Here is a 20,433-nt window from a genome sequence, read left to right as displayed (position 1 = left end):
ACAAAACCAGTAAAAATCTATACATACTTATTAAGCACTTTAGAAGGGTTTGAATAAAGAGCTCAGGGTTAGAACAGAGCTTCTCACAGCCGTCTGAAACTCAAAAAACCAATAACCAATACCAATCAATAGAATAATAGAGGTAAAGAACAGGAGAGGATTTAAAAGGGTTTCATTTCAAAAGGACATATAAATCTTAAAATGAAAAAGCTATCTGAATGCATTAGGCAGACGACACAGGAAAGGAACAAACCCAGGCACAGCGTGGAACTTTGCAGACCAGATCTGCGGCCCTGCCCCAAGCAGCAGACCTTGGGAAGACTCCACCTCCGGGAACAATTTCATTGGAGCTCACCTGCCCGCTCGCTCCCGCCCCAGCCCCCTTTCCGCATGCGCACAACGGGAGAACGACGCCGGGTCTTCTCGTCGTCTTCCCCACCCCCGAATTCCGAACTCTGATTGGTCTGCTTCCCGGGACCGCCCCTTCGGCCCACCCAATGTGGGGGCCGTCTTGGTGTTCCGCCCTCCCTGCCGGCAAAGGGTGGCAGAGTAGCCTGCAAACATCGGCGGCGAGTGGGGATGGCGGCAGTGGCAGCGGCAGCGGCGGTTGCTGTGGGACGGCTACTGCGGCTCCGGGTGGCCCGGGTGGAGGGACACTGGCATCCCCTGAGTGGCGGGGGGCTGCTGCGGGGCTTCCTGCAACCTGCCTCAGCCGACGGGGATGCGGCCCAGAAGCGGCAGGTGGCTCACTTCACTTTCCAGCCCGACCCGGAGACCGTGGAGTACGGTGAGATATAGGGGCTGCCCTGTCCGCTCCGGCTGCAGCCCAGACTCCCAGGCCAGCGGAATGTCCCAGCGAGTACGGCCCTGCCTGTCCCGGGCGGGGTCCCGTAGGCTGACTTCTTTGCACCACGGCACAATCCCTGTCCTCCTCTTTAGAGCCTTCTTCTACCGTAGGGTCTGACTCTGATTTCCTCCTTGCTCCATTTTTGTGACTGTGCAGCTCTCGAGAGGCAGTCTCTTGGCACGTTCGAAATGGGTGAGGGGGTTTCACCGGGTCTGCAAGGGTCTGAGGGTGGAGGGGTGGTGCCAGGAAACGCCTCCCTTTTCCCATTCTATCCTTGCTTTCCCAGCCTTTGCCTTAGGAGTTGTCCCAGCTTGCTCAGGGCCGGGCCGCTAACTATAGGCAGCAGTATGTTAAAAGGAAAGAAAAAGCCGCCGTCTCCCCCACTTTTAGCAGGTAAGAGAAAACTGAGGGACTAAAGTAACTGAATTGATTTCTCAAGGTCACAAAACAGGTTCTTCCTAGAGAAGCGAAAAATCCAGGCTTCATCTCTGAGCTTGATACTGAGCCGATGCTGGGTAAGGGTGCTACTCTGGGAGTGGGAAGCAGTATCAGATAGCGGCGGAGGAAGCCATCCAGTGCTTCCAGCCGCGAGAAAAACCCACAGCAAGCACATCTCACACCTCGCGGGAACGCAGTTGCATGACTTTTACGGTTTTTTTCTGCAAGTTTTACATACTCTCCAAAAGATCCAGTGCCTATCATTAGAATACTGAAAACAATACGAAAACGGTGACCTTTTCCTCGGCTACTAACTTCTCAAATGGTAGAGCTGGCATTTTGGGAGGTGTGTCTTTCCCTCTGAAATAAGGAGAATGAACATTTATTGAGCGTTTACCACAGACAGGCACTGGGCTGAGAAATTTATAGTCATCATCTCATTTGATGCTTAGGGCAACCTTCAGAGGTGGGTAGTATTTTTATTCCCAATTTTCAGTTAGGTTAACTGAGTCCTTGAGGAGTTTGTCCTGGTAAGTCAGTGAGAGCTTCAGCTTTGGAATCTAATTAGATTCCACAACTTCCATTCTAAACAGCTTGCTAAACTGCATGTAGAAATAACTTACCAAGAGGTGTCCCTGTTTTGTGAAATAGAAGACATCTTAAAGGTGAACAGCAGTTTTTTTCTCACCAGTAAGAGAAACCTTGACTTCTGTCTTCAAAGCAAAGAAACTTTAGCCCAGTACTTGAGAGCGTAGGTCTCTTAACCTCCTTCCATAATTACAAAATTACTAAAGTTTGAGTAAAATGATAATAAAAGATTTGTTCTTATAAAAATAATAAAATCGTGTTAGAAGAGTTCTCAATGTGGCTCAGTGGAAACAAACCCAATTAGTATCCATGAGGACATGGGTTTGATCCCCAGCCTTGCTCAGTGGGTTAAGAACCCTGTGTTGCCGAGAGCTGTGGTGTAGGTTGCCTACACAGCTCAGATCTGGTATTGCTGTGGCTGTGGTGTAGGCCGGCAGCTGCAGCTCCAGTTCAAGCCCTAGCCTGGGAACTTCCATATGCTGCAGGTGCAGCCATAAAAAGGAAAAACAAACTCCCACCACTCACTTGTTTAAAAAATCTAATTTTTACTTTATATTGGAGTATAATTGATTTACAATGTTGTGTTAGTTTCAGACGTACAGCAAAGTGATTCAGTTATACATATACATATATCCATTCTTTTTCAGATTCTTTTCCCATACAAACCACACACTTTGGAAATGGTATCAGAATTGTATATGTAGGGAGTTCCCGTCGTGGTGCAGCGGAAACGAATCCAACTAGGAACCATGAGGTTGCAGGTTCCATCCCTGGCCTCGCTCAGTGGGTTAAGAATCTGGCATTGCCGTGAGCTGTGATGTAGGTTGAAGATGTGGCTCGGATCCTGTGTGGCTATGGCTGTGGTGTAGGCTGGCAGCTAAAGTTCTGATTCGACCCCTAGCCTAGGAACCTCCATATGCCATGGGTGTGGCCCTAAAAGGAGGAAAAGACAAAAAAAAAAAAAAAAAAAAAAAAAAAAGGACTTGAGATGTGCTTGTGTTATATTATTGGCAAATTTATAGAATGGATTAGTGAAGGGGGAGTAAGGAGCAGAGATCAGTCAGAGAGATTACTGTAACTTTCCACATGACAGTGTATCCTTGCTTGCATTTGGAGAGTATGGGTGGAGGTGGTTGTATGTTTGGGAGGGGTTAACTGGATTTGGCACTGTTTTGCACGTGGGGGCTCGGAGGAAGGTGTCTCAAAGGTGACTTGACAATTTCAGCCTTGGAGGCTGAAAGGCTGGTAGAGGAATGGTCACGTTGATACAAATGAGGGCTGCTGGAGGAGGAGCACGTTTTCAGAGAGAGAGGGGATGACTTAAATTTTGGATGTGTTGAGATGTCTTAGTCCATTTGGGCAGCTGTAACAAAAATGTCCATAGACTGCATGGCTTAGACACAGTAGACATTTATTTCTTACGTTCTGGAAGCTGGGAAGCCCAGAGTCAGAGATGATTTGGATTCAGTGTTTGGTGAAGGTCTCCTTCTTGGTTCTTAGATGTTTGTCTTCTCACTGTGTTCTCTTATAGTGGAAGGGGTGAGAGAACTTCCTGGGGTCTCTTTTGGAAGGGCATTAATCCTGGAGTTCCTGTGTGGTGTAGTGGAAACAAATTGACTAGTATCCATGAGGATGTGGGTTTGATCCCTGGCCTCGCTCACTGGGTTAAGGATCTGGCATTGCCATGAGCTTTGGTGTAGGTTTAAGACGTGGCTAGGATCCCGTGTTGCTGTTGCTGTGGCTGTGATGTAGGCTGGCAGCTGCAGCTCTGATTTGACCCCTAGCCTGGGCACTTCCATATGCCACAGGTGCATCCCTAAAAAAGCCAAAAAAAAAAAAAAAAAAAAAAAAAAAAAAGAGAAGGGCATTAATCTCAGTCATGAGGGCACCACCCTCGTGACATACCTCCCAAGGATCCCACTTCCAAGTACTGTCACATTGGGGGTAAAGTTTCTAAATCTGGGGGGACACAAACATTCAGTCTCTAGCATTGGAAGTGGAATATAGTACCATGAGGTAGGCAGCAAAACAACTATGTCAAAATTGGAACCCTTGAGATGAGATTCTCTCCCTATCTCTTTTCCATATATATATGCCGGGGTCCAGCCCCAGCAGCCAGGGAGTGCCGAAGGAGAGGATGGGCTACAAATGGCACGGAAAGAATTGGAGCCAACTCCTCAGCTGCATGCTGCAGATGACCCAATTTATTAAATGAAAAGCATCAGTTTTTATACCATTTCACAATCAGGTTTCGTGTAAGATTTGACATTAACATTTGATTTAAAGCCCTTTCTGTTCCCTCCTCCTGAGATACAAAAAAAAAGGTTAGTTAAAACATGTTCCTTTCAACTTTAGATTTTTCTTCAAGATTACAAACTTAAAGTTTCACACTGTATTTTTCTTAAAAGGTCAACAACAGTAGCTATTGTATTCTATATTAAGAACAAAGCTTTAATAAGTAATAAACTATGATACCTAACATTATTTAACTAAAGGCGTATGTAGTTAACAAAAACGCATGAAAGCCTTGGGCTCAAGACATTCTTGAGGCTACGATTTATTTGGCGCCAGCAAGCTAAGCATTTAACCTATTGTGCTGATTTACGTAAGTTCCAAAGCACCAATTTCAATAGAAAGGAGTATTATACCCAAAAATTATCAAGTGCCCCCACAAGGGATGAAAGTTACAGGTGACACTGTTATTTAATAAAAAATATATCTGTTGTAGAAAATAGCAATTTGTAGGCCATACAACACTTTTCCCAGCCCCAAACTTCTTTTCAAGTGAAGGGACTGAAATCATAAGTTTCCCCTGTATACTCTTACAGAATAGGTGCCATAAATTGTTACTCCAAAACAAAGGCTTTTTCCATTACATTGTTTAAATAACTTCACTCTGTTTTGGTTTCAGGTGTTTTACGTACCCGGGGCAAATCCTTAGCTGTAAGAAAGCTGTGAATCAAAGATAGAAAAAGAAGGATAAACACAGAAAAAATAGATTAACATATTTTTTAAGGGATATCATTTTTATTTTCCAGGAGCCGATGTTTTTCAAGGGATTGCTCTGCAATCCCTCTTCCTTCTTCAGCTTGTCTGTAGCTCTGCTAACCAGACAAGCCTCATGCAGGTGCCAACTGTGGCTTTGCTTTCTTTACTGGAGCAGCCTTATGGCTCCCGACATATATATATATATACATATATACATATATATATATATATAATATGTATATTTTAATGGTGGAACCCACATATTAAAAAGTGGGAGTTCCTGGGCCAGGGATTGAATCTCAGCTGCAGATGGGACCTACGTCCCAGCTGTGGCAATGCCGGATCCTTTAACTTAATGCACTGTGGCTGGCGATAGAACCCACATCTCTGCAGTGACCTGAGCTGCTGCAGTTGGATTCTTAACCCCCTGTGCCACAGCAGGAACTCTTCTTTTTTCCTCATCTTATTCACAGTTGCCCCCTTTGTGTCTTTCCTCTTTTCTCCTTCTCTGTGTTTCCTGTTCATTTTCCTTGCTCATCCAAGCCTTTGCTGGTAGCCCACAGAAGGAAGATAAACAATGATGGCAGACACTTTAATCAGTACTCCCTATGTGTCAGACATGTATCATGCCTATTCTGGGTGTCTTACATGTATCAAATCACTTGATCCTCACATGTTAGTGCTGTGACAGAGATCCTGTTATTTTACGGATGAAGAAACTGAGACACAAATTGGTTGACCTTCTACTTTTTTGGCATTGAAACTGCCCCAGGTCATACCACTTGGAAGAGGTGGAGCCAGACTTCCTCTATTTATTTATTTATTTATTTTTAAAAATTTTGTTGGCTGCATCATGACACATGGAAGTTCCCAGGCCAGGGATCAAATCTCAGCTGCAGCTGTGATCTACACCACCACTGTGGTTGCAGCAACGCTGGATGCTTATCTTTAACCCGACACAGTGGGAACTCCAAACTTCTACTTATAGACCTTGAAACCTCCTCAGGTGAGACCACCCAGAAGAGGTGGAGCCAGCTCCTTATTTAAGAGGTCTGGCTCAGGCTGTTCCTGGAGTCCATGCACCTGAGCAATTTTTTGTTCATCCATGTTCCTAGTTTCTTCCCACAGCACTTTGCCTCCTCTTCACCCCGCCCCAAACCTGGCTCTCTCCAATGGCGTCCCTTCTTTTGCATCTCATTTGAGCAACCACTGCTGTCCTCTTTCATTGGAATTTACACACCTTCAGATAGCTTCCCTAGGTCATCTGGGAACCTGATTCTGAGAACTTGATTCCTCATCCTGTTCTTGCCATCATCATAAAAGACTGTGTCATTCTTGAGGCAGTTCTGCCAAGATGCCTAGAGCCGGGGTTCTTGCCTCAGACATGCCTGAATGCGAGCCCCACTTCAGAGCTTAGCCTTGTGACCTTGGCCCTGTTTATTGGTCTTCATCAGCTTCCTCATCTGTACTGCCTCAGGGATGCTGGAGGCACTCAGTGAGATGTCTGTGTGGTTACTATTGGTAGAAAAGGCCTCCCTAATCTGGGGAGAGGGAAAGTAAGTAGTAGGTACTCCATATATATCAGGCATTCGATAGTAACTATCTCACTGAATTCTCAAAAGAGCTCTGCCAGGAGGTAGCTGAAGGTCAAGTAACCTTCCCAGGGTCACACAGGGAGTAAATGGCAGAAGAGATGCCAGGCCAGGCCTGCATAGTGCCCGTGTGTTTGCTTCCTTCGTTAATGTGGTTTTGCTCCCTAAGAACCATACATCCGGGCTGCTCCCTGACCTGAATTCAGGCATCGTGTATACATGTGAGTTTGTTCACTTGTTGATTTGAAATTTTCTCCTGGAGGCCAAACTTTGTACTCGGTGCTTAGGGCTGTGACTGTGGCCTTGTCTTCATGGAATTTCAAGTCCTGTGGAGGAGGTGGACAAAAAAGAGCAAGCAGATGCATGCTTACATCCAGTGGTGGTAAAGGACCTGGAGGGAATGTTCAGGAGCTGGGAAGAGAGTAGCAGAGACTGGGTAAGGCCCTCAGGAAGAGGTAAGAGTGAACCAGCCCTGGGAGGCGGGGGGAACAGAAGGGGGCCTCCAAGGAGGTGTGAATGGGGTAATAGGTGGAGGAGTCTACACACGCAAAGGACCTGAGCCAGGAGGGAGCTTGGTTTGGATGAAGGGACGGAAGACTGAGTGAGCTTTGGGAGCAGTGGTGTGGGGACTCTTGAGGTGGGCAGGGCCTGGTGGGCGTGGTGAGGAGGGGGGCTTTATTCCACAGAGAGTTGGAGGCCTTTGAAAGATTCTGAACAGAGGAGTAACATAAAATAACATTGCTTTGCCTTTGCAGACTCATTATAGCAGCTCTCCGATGAATGATTTGGAGCAGTGAAAGTAGAAATGAGGAGCCTTGAATGTTGGTACACACCCCAGAGTCCTATGTTGAAGGCATAACCCCAGTGTGATGGTATTTGTAGGTGGCGCCACGGGGAGGTACTTAGGTCTTGAGAGCGAAGGCTTCATGCATAGGATTTGAGCCTTTATAAAAAGAGACATGGGAGGAGCTCCCTGGTGGCATAATAGGTTAAGGATCTCGTGTTGTCACTGCTGTGGCTCAGGTCTCTGCTATGATGCGGATTTGATCCCTGGCCAGGAACTTTTCTGCATGCCAGGAGCATGGCCAAAAAAACAAAAACAAAAAACAAACTCTCCTCCACCCCACCCCAAAACCCAAAACACAGAGGAGAGATTACCTTTCTCTCTACCATGTGAGGACACAGCAAGAAGACGGCCTTCTACAGACCAGGAAGATAGTCCTCACCAGGAACTCACCTTGATCTTGAACTTCCCACCTCCAGAATGGTGAGAGAAACATTTCTGTTGTGTAAACTGCCCAAATAGTGTTTTGTTACAGTAGCTAGAGCTAAGATAGGCCATTAGGAACTGGTTTCTTGGAACAGGAAGAGGATGGTGAGTTCTGGAAATAGGACATGGTTAGTGCTAGATTTTAAGCTAAGTTTTGGAAGTTGTATGTTTGGAAGTTGGATTCGATGGATCGGATATGAAGAAGGAACACAGGGAAGGCATTCGTGGACTCTTCCTTGGTTTCTGGCTTGGGCACCTGGGTGCAGTGTAACGCCATTTGCTAAAATGGGAAAGACTGGTTTGGGGAGCAGACACCTAGGGTTCAGTTTTGTGCCTGTTGAGTTAGAAAAACCAACACCCAAATGGAGACCTGATGACTGTTGGATAAAAAAAGCCAAGCGCCCAGAGAAGAGGTCTGGGTTGGAGAGATCCATTTGTGAGCCACTGGCATATAGATGGATGTAAAGATCATTCAGAGACTGAGTAGAGGAGGGCCAGCAAAGGGAAAGGAACTGTAGGCTGTCATACCATGGGAGTTGTAGCATGGCGGATGTTGCTATAACCCCCTCCTCCAACTCTTCAGTTCTTCCTTTTGATGGATATGCCGTAACACTGGCACCTTAAAAAGATATTTGTGTTGGAGTTACCGCTCTGTTGTAGTGCATTAAGAATCCAACTTCAGGGGCTCAGGTTACTGCGGAGGCTCAGGTTTGATCCCTGGCCCGGCGCAGTGGGTAAAAGGATCCAGCATTGCTGCAGCCATGATGTAGGTTACAGCTGTGGCTTAGATTCAGTCCCTGGCCCAGGAACTTGCATGTGCTGCAGGTGTGGCCATAAAAAAAGATATTTGTGTTTATAGATCCTTTATGTACATTTCAGGGTACAATGTTCCGCCCCTGATATTTGGCATATCTCTGCAACTTAATGGGGTAGAGGTTGGGACACCTGTTAATAGAGGTTAGAAGGGGGTAGAGGTACACACCTGGTCACAGCAAAAGATTCCTGGAGAATAGAGTACCTGGGGGGTGGAAGAGGTTTGGTTGGGGGAAAACAGGTACTTTCTTAGGGATCCTCTCATTTTACTATGTGCTTGGTGCTAGATGATGCCATGGAAACCATTGCTTCAGCAGGCATGTACTATCTGTCATGTATGTATCTGGCACTGTGTTAAATGCTGAAGTCTCTAAGAGGGACATGGTGAGGGAGGAAGGGCTGTGATACCCAGGTCTATACCAGGGTCTCAGCAGCTCAGAGAGGGGCCAGTGCTGGATGTGGTGGTGGAAGCTTCATTCTCTGAAGTCGACCCTAGTTTTCCACAACATGGCTGTTGCATTTGTATTTGTTTGTTCTAACTCACTGTTGACATGTGCTGCTCTGCCCTCTTTTATTTCTGGAGACTGCCTTGGGCACCTGCTTGCCTGTAGTCTCAGGTGCCTTTGCTCTACCTCTCTGACTCTTCAGTCTTTCCCCAGGCTGCATGTGCAATGGTTACTCAGAATAACCGAGTACTGCTCCATCGGGCTGGTATGGCAGTGTCACCTCTCCCCCACTCCCTTCTACCTGCAGTTTGTCTTTTAAAAAAATGTTTTAGGAATTTTTATTGAGATCAGATTAAATTTATCCCTTAGGGAAAATTGACTTCTTTAATAATGAGTGTTTCTATGTGAGAGTGGATATCTATGTACTTATCTTATTTTGTGTCAATCTGTGTTGTCTTAAAATTTTTTTATCTAGTGCTTTGTATCTTGTTACATTTATTATTAGTTATTTTATCTTTTTTTTTTTTTGGCAGCATGTGGAAGTTCCTGGGCCAGGGATCTAACCCACGCCACAGTAGTCACCAGAGCCCAGCAGTAACAGAGCCATAGCAGTGACAATGCTGGATCCTTAACCCATTGAGTCACCCGGAAACTCTTATTTTATCATTTTTTGTTGCCATTGTAAATAGGACTTTTTTTCCATTACATTTTCTACCTAACTGTGATATGAATATATGAAAGCTATTAATTTATGTGTATTTTTGTACTCGGCTACCTTATCAAGTTCTTTTCCTGTTTAAAGTAAAACTTTAGTTGACTTCTTGGGTTTTCTTTTCTTTTCTTTTTTTTTTTTTTTTGCTTTTTAGGGCCGCACTCACAGTATATAGAAATTCCCGAGTGAGGGTTCAAATCAGAGGTAAAGCTGCCGGCCTACACCACTGCCACAGCAACTTGGGGTCCGAGCTGCGTCTGTGACCTACACTATAGCTCATGGCAACGCTGGATCCTTAGCCTACTGAGTGAGGCCAGGGATCAAACCCAAATCCCCATGGACACTAGTCAGACTCGTTTCCGCTGAGCCACAACGAGAACTTGGATTTCTTGGGTTTTCTAGGGAAGACAATCACATTGGTGCAGTTTGTCTTTAAATTGTGGCATTGGTGGATTTTCTTTTTCCTACCCTATTCCTTTATTTTTAAGCAGTTGACGAACAATTTGCTTTATGTATTTTTTAATTTTTTAAGAAACAGCCTCATAGATTTATTCAGCTATTCACACAACTACTTATTGAGCACCTCCTATGTCATGTTGTTGGAAGAGTCACGCAGTTAGCTCTGATCAAAGGCAGTTAAGAAGCCCTGCCCTCTTGGAGCTGATGTTCTATCGCATCCCACCAACATATGACTTTATCTTTGCAGCAAAAGGATGATGTGTTTTTTCACAGTTGTCTACTTAGGACAGTTTTGAGTAGGCAGCTCAGTTCCACCCCTAAAGCCCCATTTTATGAAAGGGTACCCTTACCTCAGAAAATTGCGCTGCTGGCTGCATTTATATGTTTGTTTTAACTTTGTGTCTTGGAAAAGAAGAGTCATCAGTCTGGTTTTGCAATTGCAGCCAGTTGTGATACTGGTAATTGCATAATTTGTCAGCTGCGTGTGTTGAATGATTTTGTAGTGGTGTTCTGACCTTTTTCTTTTTTTCTTTTTTCAAGTCTTACTGGTGGTACAGCTTTGGTTGGATGTGGTACAGGTGTGCTTCTCTTACCATGAGGGAACTTGAGGCATACTTTATCCATAGTTGTTGCTGAGGAAAATAATTCTAGGAAAAATATATATTAAAATGAGGTTAGCTCTGAATAACTTGTGATTTCCCCCTGACCCATCCATAAATCACGCTGCAGATTCAAAAAGAATCAAAAGTCATTGTTGCTCTACTGAAAATTATCGTTTAAGCTTTCTGAAGCATCTAGTAGAATAGCAGTTAATCCAAAATCCCAAAATTCTGATTCTATTTGGAAAAAGAAAGTATTCAGGAACATTCTTACTTGTAAATTATTTTCATACAAGATGAGCAAATCCTTTGTGGTTATCAAGCAATACTTTCCAGATTCATTTTGTATGATTTTTATTATTAGAGCATTTGTTTTCTTCCTACTGGAAACTTGCCAAGTGGCAATGAGATGCGATGTCTTTGGGGCATTCAGTATTATTTCAAATGGTCAGCAGACTTGAAATAAATACCAGCTTAGAAGTGTAGGAATTTTTATTCTCCGTAGGTTCTTAGCTGTGAAAATCCTCATAGATAAATGAAAATCTTACTTTAGGCAATGTGTGAAATAGGAGAAAGAGTCGGAATGTTATGGTGGTTGGGAAAATAGTTTACCCTAAACCCGTATCATTTGATGCTGGGTGCCAGTCAACAACTTCAAGAGTTATAAAAACTATAACTATAAAGTATCTATAAATGATATAGGCCTAGCTTGAAGAAAAATAAAGTAATTTTGGACATGTGGTGTGAATGTGTATCCTTTGACATAGGGAATATGACAATAATTTCTTGAATGAATTCCTATTCTCCCCACCAGAAGTAGGAGTAGAACAGGTCTTTATTCAGGGCTCTGAAGTAGCAGGGCAGATATGCTTGGGAATTGCTGAGACCTGAAGCCTGGGCATTCAGCAGTGTTGAAGGGATCAAAGAGATGTATGTGCCCAGGGCTGAAAGAGGATCAGAAGGTGGGGTGTTAGTGGAAGGTGGAAGATTGGGCTTGTCATAGGTCAGAGCCTCCCGTGGAATCAGGCCATTTGAGGAATGGGTCTCCAGGCAAAGGACTGGTGACCAGAGTCTCATGGTCACAGGGTAGAAGGCATGACCCACCCTGGGAATTAGACCTTGGCTTTGGTTACACACAGGCTGCTGAAGTTCACAGCAGTTACCTAGGACTGTGGTCAGCATAAGCACAGGTGGGAGGGGTTTGCTGTCAGCATGGCTGTGGGTTAAGGCGAGCACCCACGGTGCATGGATCTGACACTAACTGGAGCCCTGGGCCTGTGCATCAGAGGAGATTCAGGCAGAAACCTTTTCTGCTCTTGACTGGCACTTTGGGAGAGGATTTGACCCTAATATTTTGGGATGACTGTGAACCCTGGGCAGTGCCGAGGCTTAAACCAAAGCTCTAAACTTGTGATATTTCTAGAGTTCCCTGGTGGTTTAGTGGGTTAAGGATCTGGCATTGTCAGAGCTGTGGCTTAGGTTTGATCCCTGGCCCCAGAACTTCTGCATGTTGTGGGTGAGGCCAAAAAAAAAAAAGCAATAAAGTCGCTATGAAATATTTCTGATTTCCAACATTTGGAACTTTCCCCAGTAAAGCTTTACACCATTCAGACTGATGCCAAGGTCAAGATGAAGGACACGGACCAAATCCAGAGTCTAACAATAAAGAGCTAATACTTACTCAGTGCTCGCTGTGTCATGCACGGTTCTAAGTAATTTACATGCATTGTTCCAGTTAACCCTCTCAATAACCCATTTAGGGAGACAGAGGGTGGCTTGCAGAGATTCTGTTTGAGCAATAAGATAGTAAGAAGGACCAAGGCCGATGTGTTTAGATATGGGATCATAGAACTCTCCAAACACCAGCAGTTCTGGGCACTGAAGTTTTTTGGCCTCCCCATGGTCATAACCATGGCCCATAACTGTTTGCTCATATTGGCACGTTTACATGCCATTGATCACGTGCGTTTGTTATGGTTCTGTTCCTAACACCCATCCAGGGCATCTTCCCAGACTGATCTTACTCTGGATGCTTCCGTTTTCTTTTTTTTCCCCACCGAACCCACTCAAACCTGAGCCACATCAGTGACAATGCCAAGGCCTTAACCACCAGGCCACCAGGGAACTCCTGCTTTCCTTTTCTTGACTTTCCATAGCTTTTATTTATTGTCTGCACACATTTGTTCAACTTTATTATTTTCCCTTTTCCTTTTTTAAATACTGGTTTTTAAATTGTTTAAATGTTTAAATTTTTCCTCATCATAAACATCTGTTTATGGTGTTTGTATTGCTTTTGTATCCTTTACAGAGCCAGCACCACTGTAAATAATCCAATAAATTTGTGTAATACCTGCCATTCCTTCCTTTCTACCTTGACTTTAATCAAGTTTTAATCAATTGTTAAGAAACTGGGTTTTTTTTTTTTAACATATTTGACAATAATTTATTTATTTATTTTTAAAATTTTTCACAGGGCAAACTCAGAAAATGAATCTCTTCCAGGCAGTAACAAGTGCCTTGGATAACTCATTGGCCAAAGATCCTACTGCAGGTAAACTTCTTTTGTGCTTGACTGTGGTAGTTCTGTTAATTCAGAATTGAAGATTTGCTGGAAATGTTTGTCTGGAGCTCAATGGATACCTTTACTTGAAATTGGTTTTTTTGGCTGCACCAGTGGCATGTGGAAGTTCTTGGGTCAGGGATCGAACCTGCACCCCAACTGCAACTTGGGCCACAGCCTGTGGCCACGCTGGATCCTTAACCCACTGAGCAAGGCCAGGGATCAGAACCCTAATCCTCATGGATAATAGTCAAGTTCCTAATGTGCTGAGCCACAACGGGAACTCCTTCACTTGAAATTTTTAAAAGACCTGAACAAATGCTTAAGGCTAAATAATCAAATTATGATACTAACACATTTTTTAAATCCACTTAATATGAGTTAGTTCTCATGTATTTCTGACATCCCATAGTATGTGGGGGTCCTAAAATTGCATCAATATGGATTTTTTTGTGGGGGGTTTCTTTAGCATATAGAAAAAAATGGAAAATACTATTTCATTCAGCTATCCATTTATATATATATATATATTTTTTTTTTTGTCTTTTTGCTATTTCTTGGGCCGCTCCTGCGGCATATGGAGGTTCCCAGGCTAGGGGTCGAATCGGAGCTGTAGCTGCCAGCCTATGCCAGAGCCACAGCAACGCAGGATCCGAGCCACATCCGCAACCTACACCACAGCTCACGGCAACGCCGGAACCCCGACCCACTGAGCAAGGGCAGGGATCGAACCCGCAACCTCATGGTTCCTAGTCGGATTCGTTAACCACTGCGCCACGACGGGAACTCCTCCAGCTATCTATTTATAAAATGAAGGTTTGATTCTGTGCTTTTTTGGGGTTATGTTATCATTAAACTTGTAAGATTTTTTTTTTTTTTTCTTTTTTGGGCTGCACCACAGCATATGGAGGTTCCTAGGCTGGAGGTTGAATTGGAGCTGTAGCTGTCAACCTACACCACAGCCACAGCAACGCTGGATCCTTAACCCATTGAGCGAGGCCAAGGATCAAACCTGCATCCTCGTGGATGTTAGATTCGTTTCTGCTGAGCCACGATGGGAACCCCAACTTGTAAAAGTTTTTTTTGGAAATGACTTTAATATTTGTAATTAACTTTATAAGCAGCTTTGTCTTAGAGAATTATTGATATAAAAACAGTTGTCCTGCTGTATGTTTTCTGATTTTTTTTTTTTTTTTTTTTTGTCTTTTTAGGGCCACACTTGCAGCATATGGATGTTCCCAGGCTAGGGGTCGAATCAGTTGCAACTGTCAACCTGTGCCAATGCCAAATCTGAGCTGCTTGGCCTACACCACAGCTCATGGCAATGCTTAACCCACTGAGCGAGGCCAGGGATCGAACCCGTGTCTTCATGGATGCTGGTCAGGTTCGTTACTACTGAGCCACAACAGGAACCCATGTTTTCTGAATTTGATTGATGTTACTTCATATATTTAGTATGCCTTGAGTTTCCACTTGAGAATCTCTGGATTTAAGGTCAAGTGAAAAACAGTTTATTTTTTGGAGGCAGTGAGGGCTAAACTAGCAGATGGTTAGACCCTACTTTGTTTTGAATGCTGTTGGAGAATGACTGTGGCTGCTTAGGTAAGGGCAAGTTATTTTCTTAGGTCCGCAAAGCTGGGGAGGTGCTTTGGTGGGGCTAGAACTCAGACTTTGGGAATCTTCATTGTTTGGTTTTCTTGGCCTCATTACAGAGCACCACTGAGTATTCCCTTATACTGTCATCCCATCCCATCATACTTGCCTTCTCTCCCTTGCACGCAGCCTGAGTCACTTTCCTACTTGTGACTATTCCCTCAGCTTGAAATACTCTTCCTTCAGCTCTTCAGATTGCTGGCTCTCCTTGTGTATTGTGTGGTAAGGAAAAAACCACTAGCCAGGGACTTGGGTGCCTGGAGCATGAGTCTTGGTTCTCCCTCTTGTTTTCTGACTCCTTTTCTGGCCTCATTTCCCTTGTGGGCAAAAGGAGATGAGATTCCAGATTCTCACCTGGGGCGATTTTCATCCCCGCCCCCATGCCCCATTGTCCCCTTGCATTTAACAGTGTCTGGAGACATTTGAGGCTGTCCCAGCTGTGTGTGAGGCGATGGTCACCCCTGGAGAGAAACCAGGGGTGCTAGTGTCCATCCACAGTGCACAGGCCAAGCCGCTGTGCAGAATTCTCCAGCCTAGAGTGTCACTGATGTCTTAATCAAAACCTTGATTTAGATCTGTGGTCCAGGGGTTCCTATAGCAGCTCAGCAAGAAACAAACCCAACCCATGAGGACTTGGGTTCGATCCCTGGCCTCGCTCAGTGGGTTAAGGATCCGGCGTTGCTGTGAGCTGTGGTGTAGGTCGAAGACGCAGCTCAGATCCTGCATTGCTGTGGCTGTGGTGTAGGCTGGCAGCTGTAGCTCCAACTGGACCCCTGGGAACCTCCACATGCTGTGGGAGCAGCCATAAAAAGACCAAAAAAAAAAAAAAATTAGATCTGTGGTCCATTTCTATTTTCTATTTTAAAATGTAAACATTTAGATTCCTTATTTTCATTGTTAGTATCATTTAATTAAATGTGTTCTTTAAACATTGCTTTTCAGTAATATTTGGTGAAGATGTGGCCTTTGGTGGAGTCTTTAGATGTACTGTTGGCTTGCGAGACAAGTATGGTAAGTTTGTACCTTTATGTAGGAAGAGTATTCCTGTAGAACTTTCATTTAAAGTTTTTTTTTTTTTTTTTTTTTAGCCACACCTGATGCTATGGAAGTTCCGAGGCTAGGGGTCCAATCAGAGCTATAGCTGCTGGACACAGCCACAGCCACAGTAATGTGGGATCTGAGCCGAGTTTTCGACCTACACCACAGCTCATGACAATGCTGGATCCTTAACCCACTGAGCAAGGCCACGGATCGAACCCACAACCTCATGGTTCCTAGTTGGATTCATTTCCACTGCGCCATGATGGGAACTCCCAAAGACCTTGAAAATACAAAATATGCCAGTTAAAATGTTTGCCAAATGCTTCTGTATGGTGGGGTTGCTTTTTGTTTCCACAGGTTCCTTTGGTCTAGATCTTTCTAAATGTGTTCTGCTTCTAGCTTCCTTCTGATCTAGTTGATATTACACATATTACAGGTTCCAAAATAGTCTTCTTAACTGTATTGTTTATCATGTCATTCATACATTTGGGAATCTCTCATCTCCTTGTGGTGCCTACCTTAGTGTCAATTCTATTATCTCTAGTTCAAGGTTCTGCCCTGTTGGTCTCTGCTAATAGATTTCATCTTTTTATTTATTTATTTTATTTATTTATTTTTTTGTCCCACACCTGTGGCATATGGAAGTTCCTGGGCCAGAGATTGAATCTGAGCTGTAGCTGCGACCTTTGCCACAGCCATGGAAATGTTGGATCCTTAACCCACTGTGCCAGGACGGGGATTGAACCAAGACGCTGCAGCTGGATTCTTAACCCACTGTGCTACAGCAGGAACTCCAGATTTCGACTTTAATTACCTGTTCCAGAGAACTTGAACCACTAGGCTGTATCTACATATATACGTGTGTATGTATGTATTATATGTACATATATCTATATCTATACTTACCTGTACTTATACCTATACCTCTACCTCTCTCTTTCTCTCCCTCCCTCCCTTTCTTTCTTTCTCTTTCTTCCTTCCTTCCTTCTTTCCTTTTTTCTTTCTTTCTTTCTTTTTCTTTCTTTCCTTCTTTCCTTCTTTCTTTCTTTCTCTTTCTTTCTTTCTTTCTTTCTCTTTCTTTCTTTCTTTCTTTCTTTCTCTCTCTCTCTCTCTCTCTCTCTCTTTCTTTCTTTCTTTCTTTCTTTCTTTCTTTCTTTCTTTCTTTCTCCCTTTCTTTCTTCCTGGAGAGAAAGAGAAAAGGAGAAAGAAAGCGAAATTTATATTTTAAGCAATCGGCTCACAACATGGTGAGAATGGCAAAGTCTGAAATATGTAGGCTGGAAGCCCAGGCAGAGTCTTCAGGACAAATTTCTTCTCGTTTGGGAAAGCTGAGTCTTTTCTCCTAAGACCTTCAAGGGATTGGATGAAGCCTGATTTAAATGTTCATCACATCTAAAAATACCTTCACAGCAATCCATAGCTAGACGGGTCTCTAACAGCAAGGCACCAAGGCAGGTGGACACCTGACATTAACCTTCACGTTATCCTTCCACATGTTTCATTCCCACTGGCTCTGCTTTTTGCCTGGCAGGTGGTCAATTTCTGTCTGTTGCTTTCACTCATTTCCCTTGACTCAGACTAGCATTTTGGCCCATTGCAGCTTCCCACTCGCAACTTGTTCTCCTTGAATATTGCGTCGTAAGAACAAAACCACTGCAGTGTGTTTCCACCCCTTACTGCTGAGGGTGCCTTAGAGGGGCTTTGACCTTTCCTTTCTTTTCTCAGATTTAATCTAATCTGAAAATCAAAGCAGTTAGTTTTGCTTCTTTCCTTTGCCACTGCTCTGTAAAGCTCCTGTGCCTTGAGTAAGGAGTGAGGGTCCTTAAGGCTCCCCCCCCAATTGATATTCCTTCTTGTTCTACTCTGAGGTTATATTATACTTGAATCCAGGAAACCATAGAAGGTTCCAGCCCACTTAGCAGGAACTCTGAGATTGTTCTTTGTCCTTATCTTTGTAGCAGTTTGATTTTTCTGGGTCCTGTCCCTCTGCTTTCTCCCCTGGCTGTCTATTTTAACAGCTTTTTTTTTTTCTTTTTGCCATTTCCTGGGCCACTCCTGTGGCACGTGGAGGTTTCCAGGCTAGGGGTCTAATCGGAGCTGTAGCTGCCAGCGTACGCCAGAGCCACAGCAATGCAGGATCCGATCCGCGTCTGCAACCTACACCACAGCTCATGGCAACGCCGGATCCTTAACCCACTGAGCAAGGGCAGGGATGGAACCCACAACCTCATGGTTCCTAGTCGGATTTGTTAACCACTGCACCACGATGGGAACTCCTTTAACAGTTCTTTTGAGTTTGAGATGCCTGGACCAATCTTAGCCAGCTCAAACTATCTTAATTAGCTCCGGCTAATTCTGACTTCTAGAGATTTTAGATCTTAAAAAACAAAACAAAATGTTATTCTTCTGACTTCAAAATGCATCATAGAAAATTTGGAAAATGGGGGGAGTTCCTGTCAAATCTGACTAGGAACCATGAGATTGTGGAATCAATCCCTGGCCTCACTCAGGGGGTTAAGGATCTGGCGTTGCCATGAGCTGTGGTGCAGGTCACCGATGTGGCTTGGATCTGGTGTTGCTGTGGCTCTGGTGTAGGCCGGCAGCTGTAGCTCCAATTAGACCCCTAGCCTGGGAATCTCCATATGCTGTGGGTTTGGCTCTGAAAAGAAAAAGAGAAAGAAAATTTGGAAAATGTAGAAAAGCATAAGGAAGAAATAAAAATTGCCCAAACTACCAGAGAAAACCACTGTGCATAATCTTGACATATATACTTCTAGACTGTATTTGAATGTACTTACGTATATTAACCTATTTAAAACATAGCATTATGCTTTCGTGGTTTTTTTTTAAAGGATTTTCTTCTCTGTTTACATGACCATCTGTCCTCGCAGGTTGTTTACTTTATCCATTAGAGACCTTAGCATCTAATCATGCTTGTTTTTTAAATTCCCTGTCTAGGAGTTCTTGTTGTGGCTCAGGGGGTTAAGAACCTGATACAGTGTCTGTGAGGACTGGAGTTAGATCCCTGACCTTGCTCAGTGGGTTAAGGATCTGGCATTGCCATAAGCTGCGGTGTAGGTCAAAGATGTGACTCAAATGTCACGTTGCTGCGGCTGTAGCATAGGCCGGCAACTGCAGCTCTGATTAAACTTCCAGCCTGGGAACTTCCATATGCCATCGGTGTGGCTGTGAAAAGAATAATAATTAAAACAAAATTCCCCGTCTGATAATTCCAGCATCCCTGCCACATCTTGTTCTGAGGTTTGCTCTGTGTCTTCAGATTGTGTCTTTTGCCTTTTGGTGCTCCTTGTAATTTTTTTCTTCAGAGCCAAACTTGATGCACTGGGTAAAAGGAACTACTCTAAGTTCTGCCGCTGGACCATGAACTTCACAAATGTTTCTCAGTTCTTTCTCCTGCTCAGGTAGGACAGGGTGATTAGAGTGGGCTTGAGTTGGGTATTTCCGGTTCCCTGTACCAGTTAGGTTAGGCCCTGGTTCACTAGTTTTCCCAGTAGGTTATGCTCTGGTTAACTTTTTTTTTTTTTATTTTTTAAAAAGTTTTATTGAGTGTAATTATGTACAGTGTTGTGATCATTTCTGCTGTACAACAAAATGATCAGTTATGCCTGTATACCTTGAGGTTTATGGAATGATTGGCCATCGGAGACCTGCTGTATGGCACAGGAAACTCTACCCAATAGTCCATGATGGTCTATGTGGAAAAAGAATCTGAGAAAGAATGGATGTGTGTGGTTAACTAGTTTTATATGAGGTCATGGCCTCTTTTTTTTTTTTTTTTTTGGCTGTGCCCATGGCATGTGGAAGTTCCCGGGCAGGGATTCAACCTGCACCACAGCAGTGAGAAGGCCGGATCCTTAGGGAATGCCCAGGCATATTTCAGAATGATTCCTTGTCCATTTCCCCTTTTGAAAGCAAGAGGAATTTCTCTAATATTCACTGTGGAAACCTGGTTGAGCTCCTGGCAGCAAAACCTCACAATATTGGGTGGGGGACGGGAGCTCTATGCCTGGGTTCCCTGGAGTTTTTAACTCTCCAGCTTGAACCTTCACAGTGAACTTCCAGCAGTTTATCAGTTACAGCCCACGTTTCCTACCCCAGCTCTGGTTCCTGCCCTGGAAATTTGAGATTCCATCTGCTTACCCATCTGTTCCTCTAACCTTGGGGGCAGCGGTTTGCTTTGTGCCCTTCTCTCTCTGATGGGTCCAAGAAGCTTTTTACTTGTTATCAGGATGGCATGATGACTGCCAAACTGTGGAACTGAAATCACAAGTCAAATTACGTGTTTGTAACTTAGCCTTGGCTGTGTCTGTGCTGACAGTTTCTAGCCTTCACTGTTCTGCTTTCTCTGAGCCAGGGCAGTCGTGTGCCCCCTGCTTTATGAAGCTGGGAGCTCTTCTCTTGGCTTC

At 44.1% G+C, this 20,433-nt stretch overlaps 1 protein-coding gene across 2 annotated transcripts in view; it reads left to right on the top strand.

Annotated features, from left to right (window-relative positions):
* The window catches only part of BCKDHB (branched chain keto acid dehydrogenase E1 subunit beta), a 261,843-nt gene continuing 241,907 nt past the window's right edge, over positions 498 to 20,433 (top strand). Inside the window, exons 1-3 of one of the 2 annotated variants that reach the window (XM_021082900.1) lie at positions 498 to 787; positions 13,226 to 13,303; positions 15,908 to 15,976. In XM_021082900.1, coding sequence (XP_020938559.1) covers positions 580 to 787; positions 13,226 to 13,303; positions 15,908 to 15,976 — 355 coding nt within the window. In that variant the 5' untranslated portion in view covers positions 498 to 579. 2 annotated transcript variants of the gene reach the window in all.

The sequence above is a fragment of the Sus scrofa genome, chromosome 1 (genome assembly GCF_000003025.6).
Source record: "Sus scrofa isolate TJ Tabasco breed Duroc chromosome 1, Sscrofa11.1, whole genome shotgun sequence".
Taxonomy (NCBI): Eukaryota; Metazoa; Chordata; class Mammalia; order Artiodactyla; family Suidae; genus Sus; species Sus scrofa.
This window is presented reverse-complemented; position numbering and strand designations above follow the sequence as displayed.